Raw genomic sequence first — 19498 nt, forward strand, 5'->3', positions numbered from 1 at the left:
GTTGTTGTAGTGGAGTACTTTGATCACATGGCTTGTTTGACATCGGATAGGGGAGGCACTTAGACACAACACTCCCAAGGTCCACATCACCACAATGCGAGGGGCTTTAGTACGCGTGTGATATAAACCGGCACGGGTCTCTCGTATAGGGATACAAAGGACTTTTACCAAACACAGTGAGGCCGCTATCATGCAAGGGTGTTTTTTAACATTATCGTACTGTGACTCTAGCATATAAGCGTCGTGTGCTATATGTGTTGTCCTTAGTTGTGGGGGTGGTGGTGGTGGTATTGGTGGTGGTGTTGTTTGTTGTGGTGGTGGTGGCGGTGGTGGTGGCGGTATTGTTTGTCTCGGTGTTGATTTGTTGTAGCGGAGTACTTTGATCACATGGCTTGTCTGAGGCACTTTGACACAACACTCCCGGGTCCACATCACCACGGTGTGGGGGGCTTTTACTACGCGTGTGATTTAAACCGTACACGGGCATCTCGTAGAGCGATACAAAGGACTTTTACCAAACACAGTTGGGCCTCTATCATGCAGGGGTGTTTTTTGGTTAGTTGCTTGTTGTTCATATTGGTGCCATTGTTGTTGCCGTGGGTCTCAATTGTGTCTATGCACGGGTCTCAATGGTCCACATCAACTCGATGTGAGGGGCTTTAGTACGCATCAATTGTTGTTGTGTTGCTTTTGTTCATATTTGCGCCATCGTTGTCGTTGTGGGTCTCAATGGCGCGACATGAAGGACTTTTTCTAAACAATAGTGAGCTATATGGTTGCATGCCCCGTTGTTAACTGTTAGGGTTCGTACTCTGTGTGTGTACTATTGGACCTCTATCGTACAGTTCAGAGGTACTTTATGACACTAGGTGTTGTTTTTTCGCTGGCGTACCCTGACTCTAGTATCTAAGTGTCGTGTGCTATATTTGTTGTTCTTAGTTGTGGGGGTGTTGTTAACTAATGGGTGTTGGTACTCTGTCCATGTACTATTGGGCCTCTATTGTACAGTTCGTAAGGACTTTATCACACGAGGTGTAGTTTTTACAATGGCGTACCGTTGCTCTAGTATCTAGGTGTCGTGTGCTATATTTTTTGTTCTTAGTTGTTGGGGTGGTGGTGGTGGTGGTGGTGGTGTTGGTGTTGGTGTTGTTTGTTGTGGTGGTCGTGGCGGTATTGTTGGTCTCGGTGTTGATGTTGTTGTAGTGGAGTACTTTGATCACATGGCCTGTTTGACATCGGATAGGGGAGTCACTTTGACACAACACTCCCGGGGTCCACATCACCACGATGTGAGGGGCTTTTAGTACGCGTGTGATATAAACCGGCACGGGTCTCTCGTACAGTCATACAAAGGACTTTTACCAAATATAGTGGGGCCTCTATCGTGCAAGGATGGTTTTTGGTGAGTTGCTTGTTGTTCATATTGGTGTCATTGTTGTTGATGTAGGTCTCAATTGTGTCTATGCACGGGTCTCAATGGTCCGATATCAAGGACTTTTAGTAAACAATAGTGAGTTATATGGTCGCATGCACCGTTGTTAACTGATATGGTTGGTACTCTGTCTATGTACTACTGGGCCTCTATCGTAACGTTCATAAAAAACGTCATCACACGAGTTGTTTTTTTAACATTATCGTACCGTGACTCTAGCATCCAACCGTCGTGTGCTATATGTGTTGTTCTTAGTTGTAGGGGTGGTGGTGGTGGTGTTGGTGGTGTTGTTGTTTGTTGTGGTGGTCATGGCGGTGGTGGTGGCGGTATTGTTGGTCTCGGTGTTGATGTTGTTGTAGTGGAGTACTTTGATCACATGGCTTGTTTGACATCGGACAGTGGAGGCACTTTGACACAACACTACCGGGTCCACATCACCGCGATGTGAGGGGCTTTAGTACACGTGTGATATAAACCGTACACGGGCATCTCGTAGAGCGTTACAATGGACTTTTACCAAACACAGTTGTGCCTCTATCATGCAGGGGTGTTTTTTGGTTAGTTGCTTGTTGTTCATATCGGTGCCATTGTTGTTGCCGTGGGTCTCAATTGTGGCTATGCACGGGTCTCAATGGTCCACATCAACTCGATGTGAGGGGCTTTAGTACGCATCATTTGTTGTTGTGTTGCTTTTGTTCATATTTGCACCATCGTTGTCGTTGTGGGTCTCAATGGCGCGACATGAAGGACTTTTTCTAAACAATAGGGAGTTATATGGTCGCATGCCCCGTTGTTAACTGTTAGGGTTGGTACTCTGTGTGTGTACTATTGAAACTCTATTGTACAGTTCAGAAGTACATCATGACACGAGGTGTTGTTTTTTCGCTGGCGTACCGTGACTCTAGTATCTAAGTCTCGTGTGCTATATTTGTTGTTCTTAGTTGTGGGGGTGTTGTTGGTTTCGGTGTGGCTGTTGTTGTAGTGGAGTACTTTGATCACATCTGTGCCATTGTTATTGTTGTGGTTCTCAATGGCGTGATATGAAGGACTTTGTCCATGTATTATTGGGCCTCTATTGTACAGTTCGGAAGGAATTTATCACACGAGGTGTTGTTTTTACATTGGCGTACCGTGGCTCTAGTATCTAGGTGACGTTTGCTATATTTGTTGTTCTTAGTTGTTGGGGTGGTGGTGGTGGTGGTGTTGTTCGTGTTGTTGTCGTTTGTTGTGGTGGTCGTGGCGGTATTGTTGGTCTCGGTGTTGATGTTGTTGTAGTGGAGTACTTTGATCACATGGTTTGTTTGACATCGGATAGGGGAGGCACTTTGACACACCACGATGAGAGGGGCTTTAGTACGCGTGTGATATAAACCGGCACGAGTCTCTCGTACAGTGACACAAAGAACTTTTACCAAACATAGTGGGGCCTCTATCGCGCAAGGATGGTTTTTGGTGAGTTGCTTGTTGTTCATATTGGTGTCATTGCTGTTGATGTGGGTCTCAATTGTGTCTATGCACGGGTCTCAATGGTCCGATATCAAGGACTTTTAGTAAACAATAGTGAGTTATATGGTCGCATGCACCGTTGTTAACTGATATGGTTGGTACTCTGTCTATGTACTATTGGGCCTCTATCGTAAGTTCATAAAAACGTCATCACACGAGGTGTTTTTTTAACATTATTGTACCGTGACTCTAGCATCCAAGCGTCGTGTGCTATATGTGTTGTTCTTAGTTGTGGGGGTGGTGTGGTGGTGTTGTTTTTATTGTGGTGGTGGAGTACTTTGATCACATGGCTTGTTTGACATTGGATGTGAGGGGCTTTAGTACGCGTTTGATATAAACCGTCCACGGGTCTCTCGTAGAGCGATAGAAAGTCATGGTGTCTAAATATGGGTGTCACTTTGACACAACACTTCCGGGGCCATATCACCATGATGTGAGGGGATTTAGTACACGCGTTAGCAAAACACGACGCACCCCGTGGGTCTTTGTATAACCACCCACGGGTATGTCGTCTATCGATACAAAGGACTTTTAACAGACACAATTGGGCCTTTATTGATCCGTTTTTTGTTGTTGTGATGCTTGTTGTTCATATTGGTGTCATTGTTGTTGTTGTGGGTCTCAATGTCTCCCGAGCGGACGCACTATCGTGTACGGGGGTCCCCAATAACGTGATGTGGGTGTCCGTGTTGGTAGTGTTGTTTTTGGTTGTGGTTGTGCTTGTTGTTCATATGGATGAAGTTGTGTTTCATACAGAGATATAACAACACGAACCTATAGTGAATGTGGATAAAGCGGTTATCTAAAACTAATGTATAGAAACTTGAAAGTTGATAAAAGCGGTTAATCCAGCATAATCATGGCAAACACCAACATGAATTCAACGATCGATCAGATGTTCATTTGAAAATTACACAAAGCAAGATGAAACCATTAGATGCGAAATACATTGAATAACACAAAAGACAACTAATCCATCTGTGATATAATCTTCAGCCACGGAAACTTGGTGGCCAGCGCTCAGTCAAGGGAAATGCTTGCCTCATCCGTCCATCCTCGTGCAACCATGGAACCTCTTGGACGGTGCTGTTAACCATGTCGACAACAAACATAACATGCTCAAATGTGAAGGTCAACAAAACAACCGATGAGTTCTTGCTAGATGATCTTATCTGAACAGAGTATATATCAGTAGGGCCAACCTCACCATACCCTTGGCCAAACACACTCTGCCACAAGGTAGGAACAACTCTCCTAGAAAAATCCAGCACTAAATCTAATCTTGAAGAGCAGCTCCACTCTAAGCGGCCGTCAACCAACTTAAGTAGCCATGTATTGAGAGATTGTTCACAAAAGTTGACCAGAGACAAGATGCCAGAATCATTTACGGAAACACTATAATCAAAGCAAGACCTTGCTGATATAGGTAGATGGACTACAGAAAATGCAGAGCTTGAAATGTCAAAACAGACAATCATTCCTACAACATATATCATGTATAGGAAGTTCTCGGCCAAGATGGAGTAAGGGTCTTCATGAAAGATGCAAGGAGAACGATATTGCAAGGGTGCAGACACAAATCTTGACCAAGTGTCATCTGTGAACACACTTACATGAACGTGGAAATCAGCTTTGGACCTAAACTTTATGCCGTCACAAGTTCTCATGAAAGGGCCAGCCGCGTACTTCATAAAAAATGAGAACCCGGTCTGACCAGCGGCTGGGAGAATGCCAAAATGGCCATAGAAGTTTGGGCTATGCTGGCCTTTCAATCAAGGGACTCGAGGCATGTGTGGGGCTGCAAATGAGTATACTGGTGGAAATGAGCTTGGAAAAAAGCTGTAGTACCCATCGACCATCAGCTCAGATGGTTCAGACGAAATAAAAGAAGGGCTTCTAAAACTGACTAGCAACTCACCAGATTCAGACGTGATTATTCGTTGTCGTATGAGAGAATACTCATCTACACAAGAACGAAGCAAGGCTCGATTGGTCTCACCTTCGGGGGCTATGGCATCGACAACCCGGAAATGAAGAGAGAAGCCTCGTTCAAACTCAACAATGAAACCAAGAAATGCAGGGCTATTGAAACGAGCATAAGCATGGAGGAAAGAATTGGATCTTGATTCAGACATCCACAGGGGACAAACAACTGAGCTTCGAACAAGGGAACGAGTGCATGATAGCCTAGTAAGGATTTCTACAAGAAGGTTTTCATCATCAAGAACTGCTTTCGGAATGATGCTAGACATGGATGGATGCGAGGGTGGGAGTTGGTGGCAGAAGAGAGTGGGAGTACGGTATGGAGATGTGTTTCAAGCCAGGGTCCCAGGATAGTACCAATGTATGGGATGTGTATGCAATATTTTAACAAACAACAAACTAGCTACCCATGCTTAAACCTATGGTCTCAAGCTGGAGCTATAATAAGCAGGTAAACAGGGTAGAAAATATGCATAGGAAATATCACGGTCTTACAAATGACAAGGTCACTCAATTAGTTCAACAAATAAAAGCATCCGATTAGGACGATACATTTTAACAGACGTCATGATCTTTCACTAGTTAAACTCTTGAAGATTTGAAATGGCAATCATCAATAGTAGTGTATATCTCACCAATCATTATTTGCTCCGTTACCACGTCCGTGGAATAAAGAAAAAAACATTGTCGTGTCAGTGTATTATAGGCAGAAACCTAACAGAATTATCTACGAGAAAATGGGTAGTACATGATAACATCTTGGCTTGCATCCACTGCGTTGCGAAGCAGCTTTAGACTCACCCCATGTTCCAAGGCGCTGCGGATAGGAATAACTTCGTGTTACTGATATGAAGAACTTTTTATGTTAACATGATAAACTCTATGTCAATTATGTGAAAAACTTCATGTTACCGATGCGCTCACCTGTAAGCTGGGTCGCGCAGGACTGAAAATATATTTTGCTGAAGGTTAAAATGTTCCGGAATCTGTCCTGGAATGAGATGATTTTTTGGCATGACTGTTGATGCTGAAGATGGGGAAACAATACTCGCGTGTTGGTTTATGTACAAACAGTCATTAGTGTTTGATGACGAGATTCTTGTGGTTATAAGCAAGCAAAACAACAAACCTGTAATCTTGCCTGCCTGCTAATGTCGATATGGGCGTAGATGCAATAGATAAAGTGGTGTGTTACGTCATTGAAGTTATTTATAGGTCTGAAAATAGATAAATGGATAAAAACGACTATCAAGTCACGTGCCTTGATATATTGAAACAACACATAGAGGACAAATCAAAACACTAGTTTTAAACATTAACATGATCACGCACCTGACAATGTAGGCCTTGATCTGGAAGAATTGCTCCATGCTGGTAGTTCTACCGACTACACGTACATACATACCATTGCTGTTTGCATGATTCAATCAGGAGTGAGAAGGCATTGTAAAAAAAGCACAATATATACAAATATATGTTAACCTGAACGACCAGGCATCTTTGGAGTCTTGGGCGCCTTCAAACCTGAGGTCAGTGCTATATATCAAATTGTGCCCTATAATCAACAAGTATGACAATCCATCAGGAGCTTACCAGTAGATGACATTGACAGCCCCGGTGCCATCATACAGGTCAAACGTGCAGTGATCCATGCTTACTGTTTTGTTTGTGACCATCCCTAGCAGCTCGACCTGAAATTTACGTTTTTGCCAATGTTATAAATTTAAAATGGATGATATATGGTGACAAATCTATGGTTGTGGCTTACTGATGACACTGCCATGCCGTCAATAACGAATGGATACTGCTCTGTGTCGTCGTAGAATGCATCTAACAACACCTTAATTGTAAATGGCCTTAGGGATGATGGTGCTCTCTGTATGAGCATGTATGATATTAGCTGCAATCATCTAATATCCCTTTCAGATAAAACACAAGGTCATACATGTACTTAAAGTGATGGATGATGTACCAATGGAGCGAGACACCGATGGCATAATTGATTGGCCATTGAACAGCTCGGAGTTGGAGCTGTGTGGATTTGCCATGACGTAGATGAATCTATAGGGGGGAGGGGCATGCCAGCTTATAATGCCCGCGCGACGCGGTCTCGTACGATCGAGGCACGAGCTCTCTTGGTACGTCCAAGGGATGGGTACAAGAGTTCCCATCAGTCACGGGGATGGGTTGGATTTTATTATGAGATGAGACATGGGGCAGGGCCCGACTGTTTTGGTAATATATAATATGAGCACTGTACAAGACTGGCCAAGGGAGGGAATCCAATGTCAGAATCTCATACCCCAACTCATGTCAACCGGTGGGAGGGCATCTATCCAGCTCATGCATGGATGGAATCCAATTATAAAAGGCGGCAGCATTACAAAACCTTTAAGCAATATTTATTAATTGCAACAGCTCTCTGAAGGCAACGGAACAAGCTAACTTATTTGTTAACATAGCTTACTAGTTAACGGCAATGGAAAATCCGGCAGCCAAGCAGGCCCGTGACCAAAAGGATAACATGAAGCGTGTGGGGGGGGGGGGGGGGGGGGAAGAGGCAGCGGCGGAAATCAAAAGGGGGATTTGACATGGCGTAAAGCAATTCACCTAGGTACAGCATGCGCATAAAACATGGGATTGGACATCGCACAGTGTCAGGGAGTGGCGTGAGCAGTGCATGCTGCCAGTTAGTATACCACAGTTATCACCCTTGCCTACTATGGTTTCTGCGCGGTTGGTTGTATGAGTAACGGGACTTTAATGTACATCTATGCAAGGTTCTCTACAAAAAGGGGTGAGAGCTCTATAGAAACACCACAGTAAGAAGCAGCCCATAGCAAAACTTTTGAGAACCTGCTATCACTTAGTATCTTGTTCTCTCTCACCAAAAGTGATGGCCAACAATCAAAACGCCCCCAGGCTGCACTGCGCGTGTGGAAGGCAATGCACAAAGAGCAATGGTTCGTCGGTTGCAAGGCGTGAAAAGTTCGTTTTGAACTGCGCCAATTGCAATGTGAGCTTACTAAAAAAATCATCATATATTTCATATACCGTACGGGTTATGTTTTTACTGTTATCTCCTGTGTGAGAAGGTACCAGGTGCAAGGTATTGCGAGGTGCTAGTTTGGGAGGAAGATCTGGAGAGGTACACGAACCAGCGTCATCAGGCTGCTATTGATCTTGCTAACTACCACAAGAACAGACACGAGAGGTGTGAAGAGAAGCTAGACGAGGCTTACGAAGAGCTGGAGGAGGCAAATGCTGAGATCAAGAAGCTCAAGGGGATGAACAAAGCTCTCCAGATGGCTCTAGCGGCTACTGCACCGGTCGCTGCAATCTTAGCTGTCACGTCTGCATGGGTGGCTAAGTGAGCCTCATGCATGTCATTGGATTAGAGACCTGGTGGCTAATTTGTATGTTACTGTTTTAAGCACCCCTAGTTATGATCTCCGAAGATTAGTCCCTACTAGAAATGCCAACGTGTGTAGCATCCTTCGTGTTTTAATCAACGTTTTAGCATGTTCTATTCAAGATGCAAGCGGGAGCAAGTTGTAGTAGGTTCAATCGTAGTTGTACCTACGAAAATAAAGTGAAGTGCAACAGCTTATCCTCCTATTATAAACTATCACCATTGTTATTACTTGTCATTTTAATGTACTGCAAAACAAAGTAACACTATGTTTGGTATTAAATAATTGGGCCAGAGGGTCAACATAGTAAATTACCTCTCCGCAGCAGGTGTGGGCCAGACGACCAAGGGGTGAAAAGAGAAAATACCTGTCGGTGGGTAGTTGAGGACTGTTGGAATTATGCCCTAGAGGCAATAATAAATATAGTTATTATTATAATTCCTGTATCAAGATAATCGTTTATTATCCATGCTATAATTGTATTGAATGAAGACTTATATACATGTGTGGATACATAGACAAAACATTGTCCCTAGCAAGCCTCTAGTTGGCTAGCCAGTTGATCAAAAATAGTTAGGGTCTTTTGATTATATACAAGGTGTTGTTGCTTGATAACTGGATCACGTCATTAGGAGAATCACGTGATGGACTAGACCCAAACTAATAGACGTAGCATGTTGATCGTGTCATTTTGTTGCTACTGTTTTCTGCGTGTCAAGTATTTGTTCCTATGACCATGAGATCATATAACTCACTGACACCGGAGGAATGCTTTGTGTGTATCAAACGTCGCAACGTAACTGGGTGACTATAAAGATGCTCTACAGGTATCTCCGAAGGTGTTCGTTGAGTTAGTATGGATCGAGATTGGGATTTGTCACTCCGTGTGACGGAGAGGTATCTCGGGGCCCACTCGGTAATACAACATCACACACAAGACTTGCAAGCAATGTGACTTAGTGTAAGTTGCGGGATCTTGTATTACGGAACGAGTAAAGAGACTTGCCGGTAAACGAGATTGAAATAGGTATGCGGATACTGACGATCGAATCTCGGGCAAGTAACATACCGAAGGACAAAGGGAATGACATACGGGATTATATGAATCCTTGGCACTGAGGTTCAAACCATAAGATCTTCGTAGAATATGTGGGATCCAATATGGGTATCCAGGTCCCGCTATTGGATATTGACCGAGGAGTCACTCGGGTCATGTGTACATAGTTCTCGAACCCGCAGGGTCTGCACACTTAAGGTTCGACGTTGTTTTATGCGTATTTGAGTTATATGGTTGGTTACCGAATGTTGTTCGGAGTCCCGAATGAGATCACGGACGTCACGAGGGTTTCCGGAATGGTCCGGAAACGAAGATTGATATATAGGATGACCTCATTTGATTACCGGAAGGTTTTCGGAATTACCGGGAATGACGAATGGGTTCCGGGTGTTCACCGGGGGGGGGGGGGGGGCAACCCACCCCGGGGAAGCCCATAGGTCTTGGTGGTGGCGCACCAGCCCTTGGTGGGCTGGTGGGACAGCCCAAGAGGGCCCTATGCGCCAAGGATAGAAAATCAAAGAGAAAAGAAAAAAAAGAGGTGGGAAAGTAGAGAAGGACTCCATTTTCCAATCCTAGTTGGACTAGCATTGGAGGAGGACTCCTCCTCCCCTTGGTGCTCCTTGAGCCTCAAGGCAAGCCTCCCCTCCATCCTCCTATATATATGGAGCAATTATGGCTGATTTGAGACAACTTTTCAAGGGCAGCCCGACCACATACCTCCACGGTTTTACCTCTAGATCGCGTTTCTGCGGAGCTCGGGCGGAGCCCTTCCGAGATCAGATCACCACCAACGTCCGGAGTGCCGTCACGCTGCCGGAGAACTCATCTACCTCTTCGTCTCTCTTGCTAGATCAAGAAGGCCGAGATCATCGTCGAGCTGTACGTGTGCTGAACGCGGAGGTGCCGTCCGTTCGGCACTAGATCGTGGGACGGATCGCGGGACGGTTCGCGGGGCGGATCGAGGGACGTGAGGACGTTCCACTACATCAACCGCGTTCACTAATGCTTCTGCTGTGCGATCTATAAGGGTACGTAGATCGGAAATCCCCTCTCGTAGATGGACATCACCATGATAGGTCTTCGTGCGCATAGGAAAATTTTTGTTTCCCATGCGACGTTTCCCAACAAGGACATGTCTTTGCTTTCTTCCCCATCCATACCCACAGCTCCCTAGTGGGGGAGCAAGTGGAAGCATCCATCCTTTCTGTTCGAGCACAGCTCCAACAGACTTCAATCCGACAGCTCGGTGATTGGGGCAAGATCTACACGAGGTTTGGCATCCATCCATACATTTCTGTTCGCGAGAAGCAAGTATAGTCAATATAGGCAGCTTGATGTTTTTGTCCCCCCACCCCCTTGCAGAAATTTGTATATGCCTTGTTTGTACATATTAGCTTGTTGGGTACAGAATATATTGTTAATGATAGTTGCATTTTTTTGTAAAGTCATGGATATAGTGTTCGTGGTGGTGATTAATATACACTCTTTATACCATCTCTTTAGTATATAAAGGTACACCTCGAATCCATCTACAAATACATGATACTACAAGTGGAGGGTTGGGTACAGATCTAGGATGCACGAGTAGGTTGTATTTGGGTTGGTGTTCGTATACACACGAACATTTGAATGCACAAAATCAATGATACTACAAGTGGATATTAAGATTCACACTGGCCTAGTGACATATTATTTGGTTTGTGTGATTTGTAGTGGTAATATCTCTATTATAATCTTGGTTCTATAACATTGCTTCTCGCGGTAAATGAATGTAAGAATAAGCTAGCAAAGATCCACGAATCTGGAAATTGGTATTTTACCCCCTTGCATTAATTTTGGGCTTCCTTACCTCACAAATGCTTGTTAATTTGTTGTTAACATGCATAATCCAACAATGCGATAGATTAAACAATTTCTTGCATTCAGTTTATTCACATATCCTGCAATGGTATGATCTGATTCACATGCTCATGTTATCTGAAGGTCATGGCCTCGGACTCGTCTTGCTCGTTGTATCATGAATCAGATGATGAAAGCTTAGACGCCTTTGATGCCTATCCAACAGCTGAAGGGCAAGAAGAAGAACAGGGGGAATCTGAGTCGGATGTATGCGGTAAGGGGAATAAAAAGGAGACTAACTGTACAATAAATTCCAGAGGCAGTGTGAAGAGGTTTAAGAACATGACTGATGACTTGTCAGAGGAGAAAGTGAAGCTTGTTACGGAGATGAAATTTAGTGGTCTAATGCATCTACCAAGAATTACAAGGACCAATAGGCATCAGCAAATGTGGGTTCTCAGCAAGGTGGATGAGAAAGCTTCAGCAATAATAGTGGATGGGAGAAGGGACACTCCATTTGACGACAAAGACGTCGAGAAGGTTTTAGGTGTGCCTGGAGAAGGAGCAACAATAAACAAGATTCCAGCATCCCACGTAGTGACCTCAGTCAAGCAAACTCTAGGGATAAGCAACACTGAAACGCGGATTAAAGTGATTGAGGAAATTGTGAAGAAAGAATAAGGAAGTCCAATGACCAAGTCAGAATCAGATGCTTTCAAGGTTGCCTATGCCATTTGCGCGGTTACCTATGTTCTTGCACCGCCATTGAAGCACAACTACTTCATGACAGATTATTGGGGCGGTCTGCACACTCCTGATCTCATACATATGTATAATTGGGGGAAATATGTCTGGGAAGAAGTGCTCCTATCAGGTGGGAGAGTCAAGTCCGAACTCCTTGGAGGCAAAATTAAGTCAAACCTTTCTGGTTGTACCTTCTTCATTCAGGTATTGGCAAACCATCGACTATTTTTAACGAGCTACGAGATGTAATGTGTATATCAGGAGTAATAATATAGTTAAAAACTGTCGCAGGTGTTTTATTTGGACAATCTTGATATTGAGGATGATAATCTACCACACGACGTTTTTCCGAGGTGCAAGGCTTACACCCAGAAGAGGATTAACATGATAATCGACAAGGATACAAGCACCGGAAGAAACGCGGAGTTTGTGATATACAGACTACTACTGGTACGCTAATATAATGAAAGAATAATGTATTCTTTTTTTCTATTCTTCTGTTGTGATTTGTGTTAAGTTTGACTCACTATTATTGTTCAGCCAAGGCTGGCGCACACGGTGTGTTATAGCAGAAACAGGAGTTCAACGGCATCATTCTTTAGGATAACAAATTCCGGAGCTGAGTCAAGCAAAGTTGAGAAAGGACCTGTGATTAAGGAGGTACTAGCATTATCACCATGGGCAACATAGCATAGAACGCATATATATGATTGTAGGGAAATGATAAGTATATATTGTGTAATGTCAGATTGCATCTATACTGGTGGAGAAGGTGGGGCAATATTCAGCTAGATGCAAAACATTGTTGCAACTAGCATCTAAGAAGGGGGCAAAGATAAACAAACACCACTCTGATGGCTGGGATGGTATTATAAGGGAGACCAAAAATTTTATCGAAGAAGAGACCTGCAAGATCCTTGCAGATATTGATGAGATATCAGAAGCTGTACGACAGAGCAAAAAAAGGTCTAGGGAACAAGGCAAACAAGGTAATCAAATGATGTTTGTGTATTATTTAATCCTTATATGAAATGCATTTTGTTGATCTCATACAATGAAATTCTATGTAATACCTCCGTAATAACATTGCAGGCGATGTTCTCTCCCCCATTGAGTCTGGGGAAGAATCTCGATTCTCACCTCGTGCAGCTATGTGTCCTGCAACTTCAAAAGAAACAGATACAGATCATGTTAATGTTATCCATATGTCAAATGTCAATCAGATGGGTGGTTCCCCAAAAAGAGCAAGGGTAGAAGATACAGAAGATGAACATGACGATGCAGCTAGAAATCTGGATGAACTAATCGCAGCCGCAGACCAAGCAAACAAAGAGACCATTGATAAAGAATTTCATGAAGAAATGCCAATTCAGGGTAGATCAGCAGATGGTAGAAGATGGATCTATGGCCCTGATTCAGCTTTGAACACAGAGGTTCCATCATATGATCTCGGCATTGAAAATGATGAGCAGGTGCAGCCAGAGGCCAGAGAATTGACAATTGTTGCTGCAACAAGACAAACGGATAAGATTTATCAAACCTCTTCACCTACAGGTACAAGCAGGTTCAAAATAGATTTCACGGGTTTTAGAACCACAGACCTAATGGCTGATTTTAGCTCCGCATTGACACCACGTGGTAAAGACATTTGCACTCCATGATGTTTTGGAGACATACAATCTCTTTTTCAGTCATATTTTACATCACAGGTTTGGGTATATGCAGATGGGAGCTCTGTGCCATCGGCCAACACAACACCGGCATCGACAGGGGAGACGAGCGGCCTGGCAGGTGACCTAACCATGTGATGAATTATCCTTAGTAAATTCTTAGGGATGTTTTTTCCTTGCATGAAGATTGTTCATCAAATGTGGATTTGCAGGGAAAGGGATGGAGATAATATGCACTCCCGTGCATAAGGGGATTGAGCCAAAAAAGGCAGTAGGAACAACACCTGTTAGCCTGAACAGGGAGATTGCTGCGCAAGAGTTGGAGATGCGTGAGGAGCTTGAAGAGGCAACGATTAACCTGAATGTTACACATACACAAGATGGATTGAGTACACAGCTGCTAAGGAAAAGAACAGTTAAGCCGGGCAAGGCTGCACGTTCTCCTTTTGTTCTTGGCTATGATCCTCCGGAAAGAGCACCGGCTGATGGTGAAAAGGTCTTCAGGATGTTTATGAAGGAGCCAACAAATGCAAGAAACGAGTATGAAATCCTTTGGTGACAATGACCATGCTCGCGCATTGCTTCGTTTTACTTATTGTTTTGTTTGTCATACATGCTTATTTGATTTATTGTGTGTAATCTTTCTTTTGCAGCAACTGGATAATCAGCACACAACCAAAATATATGGAGCTCACGGCAGATCAAATCAGGATGAACCTTTCAGAAGGTGGTGTCATAGAAAATGACTTTATGATTATGGCAGTGAGGAGGTACCAGCAAATGGACTTTGCTTTTGCATTCGATAAAGGTGAAGGGTGCTGGCGACATTGGATTGAACCAGACTTTGTGGTGAGTACACCTTTTGTGCTGTGCTCAGGAACGTAAGTTTATATTTTCAAAGTAGTTGTCGTTAATAACCGGTGTGTTATTTATTGCCAGAACCATGTGAGTAGAGGAGATGTGATAACAAGCATTAGGTACATTCAGGACATGTTCATCGGGGAACATATAAAGTATGACGTCCACAGGTGCACAGAGGTAAATGCGAACGGACTTAACATGTGATAGCATGACATTTGTTTATGTAGTATGTATAATATTATCTGAATGCACAAACATGGGTTTTTGTATCTATAGTTCATACTACCGGTGAAGTTTAACTTCTCATGGTCAACGTACATATGGGGTTTCTTAAAGAGGAGGATCATTGTTCTTGACCCAACAATGAACAATGGAGACGAGCCTGACAAAGTCATCCAAAGCAGACACATAAAGGTTGCAGATAGCCTTCACCATTCATTACAAAAATGCATTCACTCTTTCTTTCAAGGTTGGGATCCTGACATGAAACGATGGAATACGGTGTTCCCGAAGGGACTAAATGTTGGGCTCTGCAGCAGGTAACGTTGCCAAGCCAAACTTATTAATTTTGACAGGCGTGGAAAATAAAAAATGTGTGTTCAATAATTGTCTATCATATTTACAGGTCAGACAGCGGAGTTTACGCACTGCACTATGGGCGCAATTGGATGGGTAGTAAACTAAAGAGAGAATTAAACACGGTTCGTTTGTTGCTTTATCAGATATTGTGTATGTTTTCCTTCACATAATGTGGATATGTGATCATACCTCATCTTTCTGTCGTTTGCAGCAGAACGACGGAGTACTCCATTCCAGGATGAACATGCTTGTCGATGTACTGGGACTAGAAAGCAACATTGGACATTTGCCTGAAAGATACAGGAAATGTCTGGTTAGGAACAAGGTGTGCGCGTGATATTAAACGGTCTCTAAAACTAGCTTTGGTGTATCGTTCAAGGATCGAAGTTTCTAGAACAAACCTTTATATGTATGATATATATTAATAATTACAACCAATGCTTTTGGACAGTCAATTATTCATGTTATCGTTCCAAAAAATTTATCCTCATACATTACTTGCTCATAGGGGAATCGTTCCCGAACTATGTGTATACTGTAAGGAAAAAGTATGGTAAATTGCAACTGAGTCTTGGACATCAAGTGGATATCAATGTCAAGATGAATGGCTTTTTTGCAGCAGAATGTTGCTAAAAACGAAAACAGTTCGAACAAGCTGGATATTTAATTGTCTTGTTTTTCATACGGTATCAGAATTACTTGACAATACTCTATTATACCATCTACAATAGACATCTTATATCCGTCTCATGCGTACGGGCAGCCCGGTCAGGAGAAATAGACACATCTGTGATGTAGATGCTCTTAGCAATATTTATTTTAAACCAAACATAGAAGCATGTGTATGTCATATGTACATATCCTGGTACTGGGTAAAAAACCTATGAAAATCTGAGAGCACGATTGAACGTTCTAATTGTTTCACTAAATCGAATGTGAATGGGTCTACAACAGACATAGGAAAGTATGTCAAGGATGATACAGGCTAAGTGGATATTACTGAATGGAATCAGCATGCTGTACCAAAACCAAGATGACCTCCGCATAGTCTAATAAAATTGGAAAAAATGTGTCGTGAGTTCTCCCCTGTACCATATCTGACCGATGTCAATTCTCAAGGAATGGGTCTGAAAAAAAAGGCGAATAGGGAATCACTCACTAGATCGGCTACTAGTTCGCGCTGACGAGCGGCCTCAAGACCTGCTTGATGGATTCAACGACACGGCCGCTTGATGGATTCATCGACATGAACTGCTCTCCTCCGCGGCTGCCGCGGCGACCTGTAGCAAACTAGAAGACCGCCTGGACCAGCATCTGGGGTGGTAATGGAATTTCGAAGTTGCGGCGTCACCATCTCTAGATCCATAGACTTGAACGAGTGGAGGGGAGGAAACAGGTGAGGTGGGAGTTGTGATTAAGGAAGCGGTGGGCAGGGTAGAAGTGTTAGGAAGAAACGAGTGGATGGGAGGAAACGGGAACAGATAGCAAGGCAGGGGAGGAAACGGGCGGAGTTAGCAGAACTGGTTTTCTTTTTTCTTTTGCATTTTTTTCGAAGAACTTTGCTGCATTACCATTAGAACCATATCATGCATGTGCGCAGAACTTTATGGCGGTTCTTGTTCAAAAAAACACACTTCATTAATACGTACTAATCAGGCATCAAAACATGTAACAGTGATGTCTATAAGCATGATCGGACCCGTTTTCTCTCTGAACTAACTATCAATTATTCATGCATGAGGGGAATATGTACCGCGCGTAGGGGGGAATAAAAGTACACGAGCCTAAAAAGCAGCGGCGTCAGGGGAATCTGTACTGCCCCGGTCCCACAGCTGAGGAAATACTGCTTCATATACGCCTAGTAGAAAAAACACAGGCCACAATACACCATGCATGTCTGATGGTTCGCTGGGCCCCGTGATGTGGAAACCGGACGGATCTGTGGTCTGGATATGGATTACGCGCGCATAGAGTTAGGAAAGATCCACACCCGTTAGTGTTCCTGTCTTGTCGAAAATAATGCAGTCCACCTGTAAAATTTCATACACAAACGATGTTCGTGAACAAAAGAAGCACCATTTGCTAACATGTTTTCACTTTTATACTTATTATTGATACCTTCTGCGCACTCTCCAGAGCTTGCCCACCCTTGATCAGAATACCTTGCGAGGCACCGACTCCAGTTGCAACCATCAGCCCATCACAGCAGTTGGAGTTGCAAGTCCTAGGGCACAAGGGCAGGCGATCAGCATAACTGATATCCCGAACTGAAGAGCTAGCTGAAAGCTATCCATGGAAGATGGTATTGAAACCTCCCGACTAAGAACCATGTAAGCCAAGTAAGCAAAGAAAGAAAGATGACCTGCAAGCACAAAGCTAATTGTTCAGTAATGATAAGAATACAGTGTTATTGGATGAACACAATGTAACTGAACTCACCAGGGGGACAAAGACTTTAGATATCTCATCGGCAAACTTCTGCATAGGAGCTTTTGCCATTTGGGCTGACTCTACTAGCCTTACAATCTGTGCCAGAGCACTCTCTGATCCAACAAATGTTGCCCTGACATGGAGGACGCCATTCTCGTTCACCGTCCCTCCAATCACAGTGTGGCCCTTCCTCTTTGCCACAGGCCGTGATTCTCTGGTGATCATACTTTCATTCACATGGCTCTGCCCCCAAATAACAAATCCATCAGAAGCAACTTTCCCACCAGGTATGCCTTTCCCACTGCGGGTAGCTAAATTAATTAGGCCAGTGCTCTCCGGCGCGTCGGCCGAACGCGGGCCGCACGATCCGTCAACCGTCGCGCGTCCGCACCGTTAGATTTTCATGCAACATTTTTTCTCTGATGCAGTAGAATTTTGACACGATGCAGCAATTTTCGTCAACGGTTGTAATAAAAAAATTGTAGTAAAAAAATATATACGTGAAACCTTTTTAGTGAACGGGTGCAGCAAAAAATGATGTCGGTTGTAGCTAAAATTAACACGGTTGTAGCAAAAGTCAAAACGCCGGTTGTAGCAAAAATACAACGAACTCGAGTTGCAACCAACCGTGGATGCAGCTTTTTTAGTGGACAAATGTAACAAATGAAAAACGCTAGTAGCAAAATTAAATAGTAGTTGCAGCAAATTTACACGGTATAAAAGTTGCTTCACTGACCAGTGAAGCGCGCGCGTGCGAAAAATGTTGCATGACCCGCGCGAGCGAGCGAGCGACCGGCGAGCCATATGAAAACGTTTCCCAATTAATTAGGGTTAAACACAGGGGATGTGTGCAAAACGACCAAAGCTGACCCGCCTGGTCCCACCCGGTCCAGTTGGCGAGCTCCTATTAGCTGTGGACTGGATATGCACATGAGGTGCAAGTTCTGGGACTGGGTAGGGTCAAATTGTAACTTCTAGGACTAAACTATCACATTCAGTACAAGTTATAGTACCCTGATGCTATTACCTCGTTTTGTTTTGTATGATGCACAAGCACATGCTGTTCACCAGGTGTTTGGCAATATTTGTGGACAAGAACAGAACTAGAGTTATATTGAGATTGGTCATGGGATGAGTTGCTTTCTTCTCAAACCTTTGGCACCTGCTGTTCACCGCGTGTTCCCCAATATTAGTGGAGAAGAGCAGGACTAGGAGTTGTATGTGGAGAAGAGCAGACTAGGAGTTGTATTGAGATTGGTGACGGGGGCATAACCTCGGCGTAGGCTCATCGAGCCTACTCCATGACCTTTGGGCATAACTTGGGAAGAATGCATTCCAAGTACTAGCATTCCCTGGTCGGCTATGCAACCCGTACCGGCTAGGGCACTGCCTTCTACACCTTGGCCGGCTGCGCAACCGTACCGTCTAGGGGCACTGTCGTTACACCTAGACCGACAAGGGACGCTGCCGCGTACACCTTGGCTGGCTACGCGACCCGTGCTGGATAAGGATGCGGCCGTCTTCTCCCTGGCCATCTGGCTAGCCGCCAGCCGGCTAGGAAGCTATTGTCAGCTCGACCCCTTGGACACGACAGGAGCCTTTGCTTGAAGAAGAAGGAACGACAGTACATATATGATGGCAAAGGATACTCGTGGCTACAGTGGCGCTAGCCGTATCGCTGACCGGAGCCGGCTACGACTTGTCAATGTCGCACAATGTATTCCCGTCCCCAACCACTCCATTACCTCGCGAGGCATGGCTACAGGGGAAGCGATCGTACCGCTGACCGATGCTCGATCCCGCAAGACGACGGCCGGCGTCCCTTCCATCCCGCGCGTGAAGAACACACACCTCTCACATTGGCCAGCCGGCGGGTCCCATAGCCTGATGGGACCCTGCAGCCGGCGGGCCCGACTGAAGACAAGACCGCTCAGCGCCGGACCCACTCGCTAGCCGAAGAGGCTGCCAGCCGGGTCACCCTTTA

General features: G+C 44.3%; 2 protein-coding genes and 1 pseudogene across 7 annotated transcripts; 1 reads left to right on the top strand and 2 right to left on the bottom strand.

Moving 5' to 3' along the window:
- LOC123441563 overlaps positions 1-19271 on the bottom strand; it is a 34956-nt pseudogene extending 15685 nt beyond the window's left edge.
- Positions 5413-16573, bottom strand: LOC123443221 (replication protein A 32 kDa subunit B-like). 6 transcript variants are annotated; one of them, XM_045119533.1, is made up of 11 exons: positions 16244-16573; positions 15274-15374; positions 13048-13480; positions 6877-8738; positions 6690-6797; positions 6515-6612; positions 6404-6445; positions 6254-6331; positions 6051-6138; positions 5846-5912; positions 5413-5764 (listed from the first exon to the last, which is right to left on the bottom strand). In XM_045119533.1, the coding sequence occupies exons 4-11, from the start codon at positions 7090-7092 to the stop codon at positions 5649-5651; spliced, it is 813 nt and encodes a 270-aa protein (XP_044975468.1). In that variant the 5' UTR covers positions 7093-8738; positions 13048-13480; positions 15274-15374; positions 16244-16573; the 3' UTR covers positions 5413-5648. The 6 variants fall into 6 exon arrangements, with proteins under 6 accessions (XP_044975468.1, XP_044975467.1, XP_044975472.1 ...); XM_045119532.1 differs by having other exon boundaries at positions 5846-5948; positions 16244-16570; XM_045119537.1 differs by having other exon boundaries at positions 5413-5738; positions 16244-16569.
- On the top strand, positions 14133-15267 carry LOC123443223. Its single transcript, XM_045119538.1, has 4 exons — positions 14133-14493; positions 14584-14682; positions 14782-15044; positions 15131-15267. Exons 1-4 carry the CDS (start codon positions 14329-14331, stop codon positions 15252-15254), a joined length of 651 nt encoding a protein of 216 aa, XP_044975473.1. The 5' UTR covers positions 14133-14328; the 3' UTR covers positions 15255-15267.
- Positions 19272-19498: the final 227 nt, after the last annotated feature.

This window comes from Hordeum vulgare, chromosome 3H, assembly GCF_904849725.1.
Source record: "Hordeum vulgare subsp. vulgare chromosome 3H, MorexV3_pseudomolecules_assembly, whole genome shotgun sequence".
NCBI classification, from domain to species: Eukaryota; Viridiplantae; Streptophyta; class Magnoliopsida; order Poales; family Poaceae; genus Hordeum; species Hordeum vulgare.

Bases quoted from the DNA above. Each gene is read 5' to 3' on its own strand.
- LOC123443221 (XM_045119531.1), bottom strand. From the start codon at position 7,092: ATGGGAACTCTTGTACCCATCCCTTGGACGTACCAAGAGAGCTCGTGC. The intron at 6,613-6,689 runs GTAAGCCACAAC...CGTAAATTTCAG, and splicing joins ACGGCATGGCAGTGTCATCA to GTCGAGCTGCTAGGGATGGT. The intron at 5,974-6,050 runs GTTTGTTGTTTT...ATAAACCAACAC, and splicing joins GCAGGCAGGCAAGATTACAG to GCGAGTATTGTTTCCCCATC.
- LOC123443223 (XM_045119538.1), top strand. From the start codon at position 14,329: ATGGAGCTCACGGCAGATCAAATCAGGATGAACCTTTCAGAAGGTGGT. The intron at 14,683-14,781 runs GTAAATGCGAAC...TTGTATCTATAG, and splicing joins ACGTCCACAGGTGCACAGAG to TTCATACTACCGGTGAAGTT. The intron at 15,045-15,130 runs GTAACGTTGCCA...TCATATTTACAG, and splicing joins AATGTTGGGCTCTGCAGCAG to GTCAGACAGCGGAGTTTACG.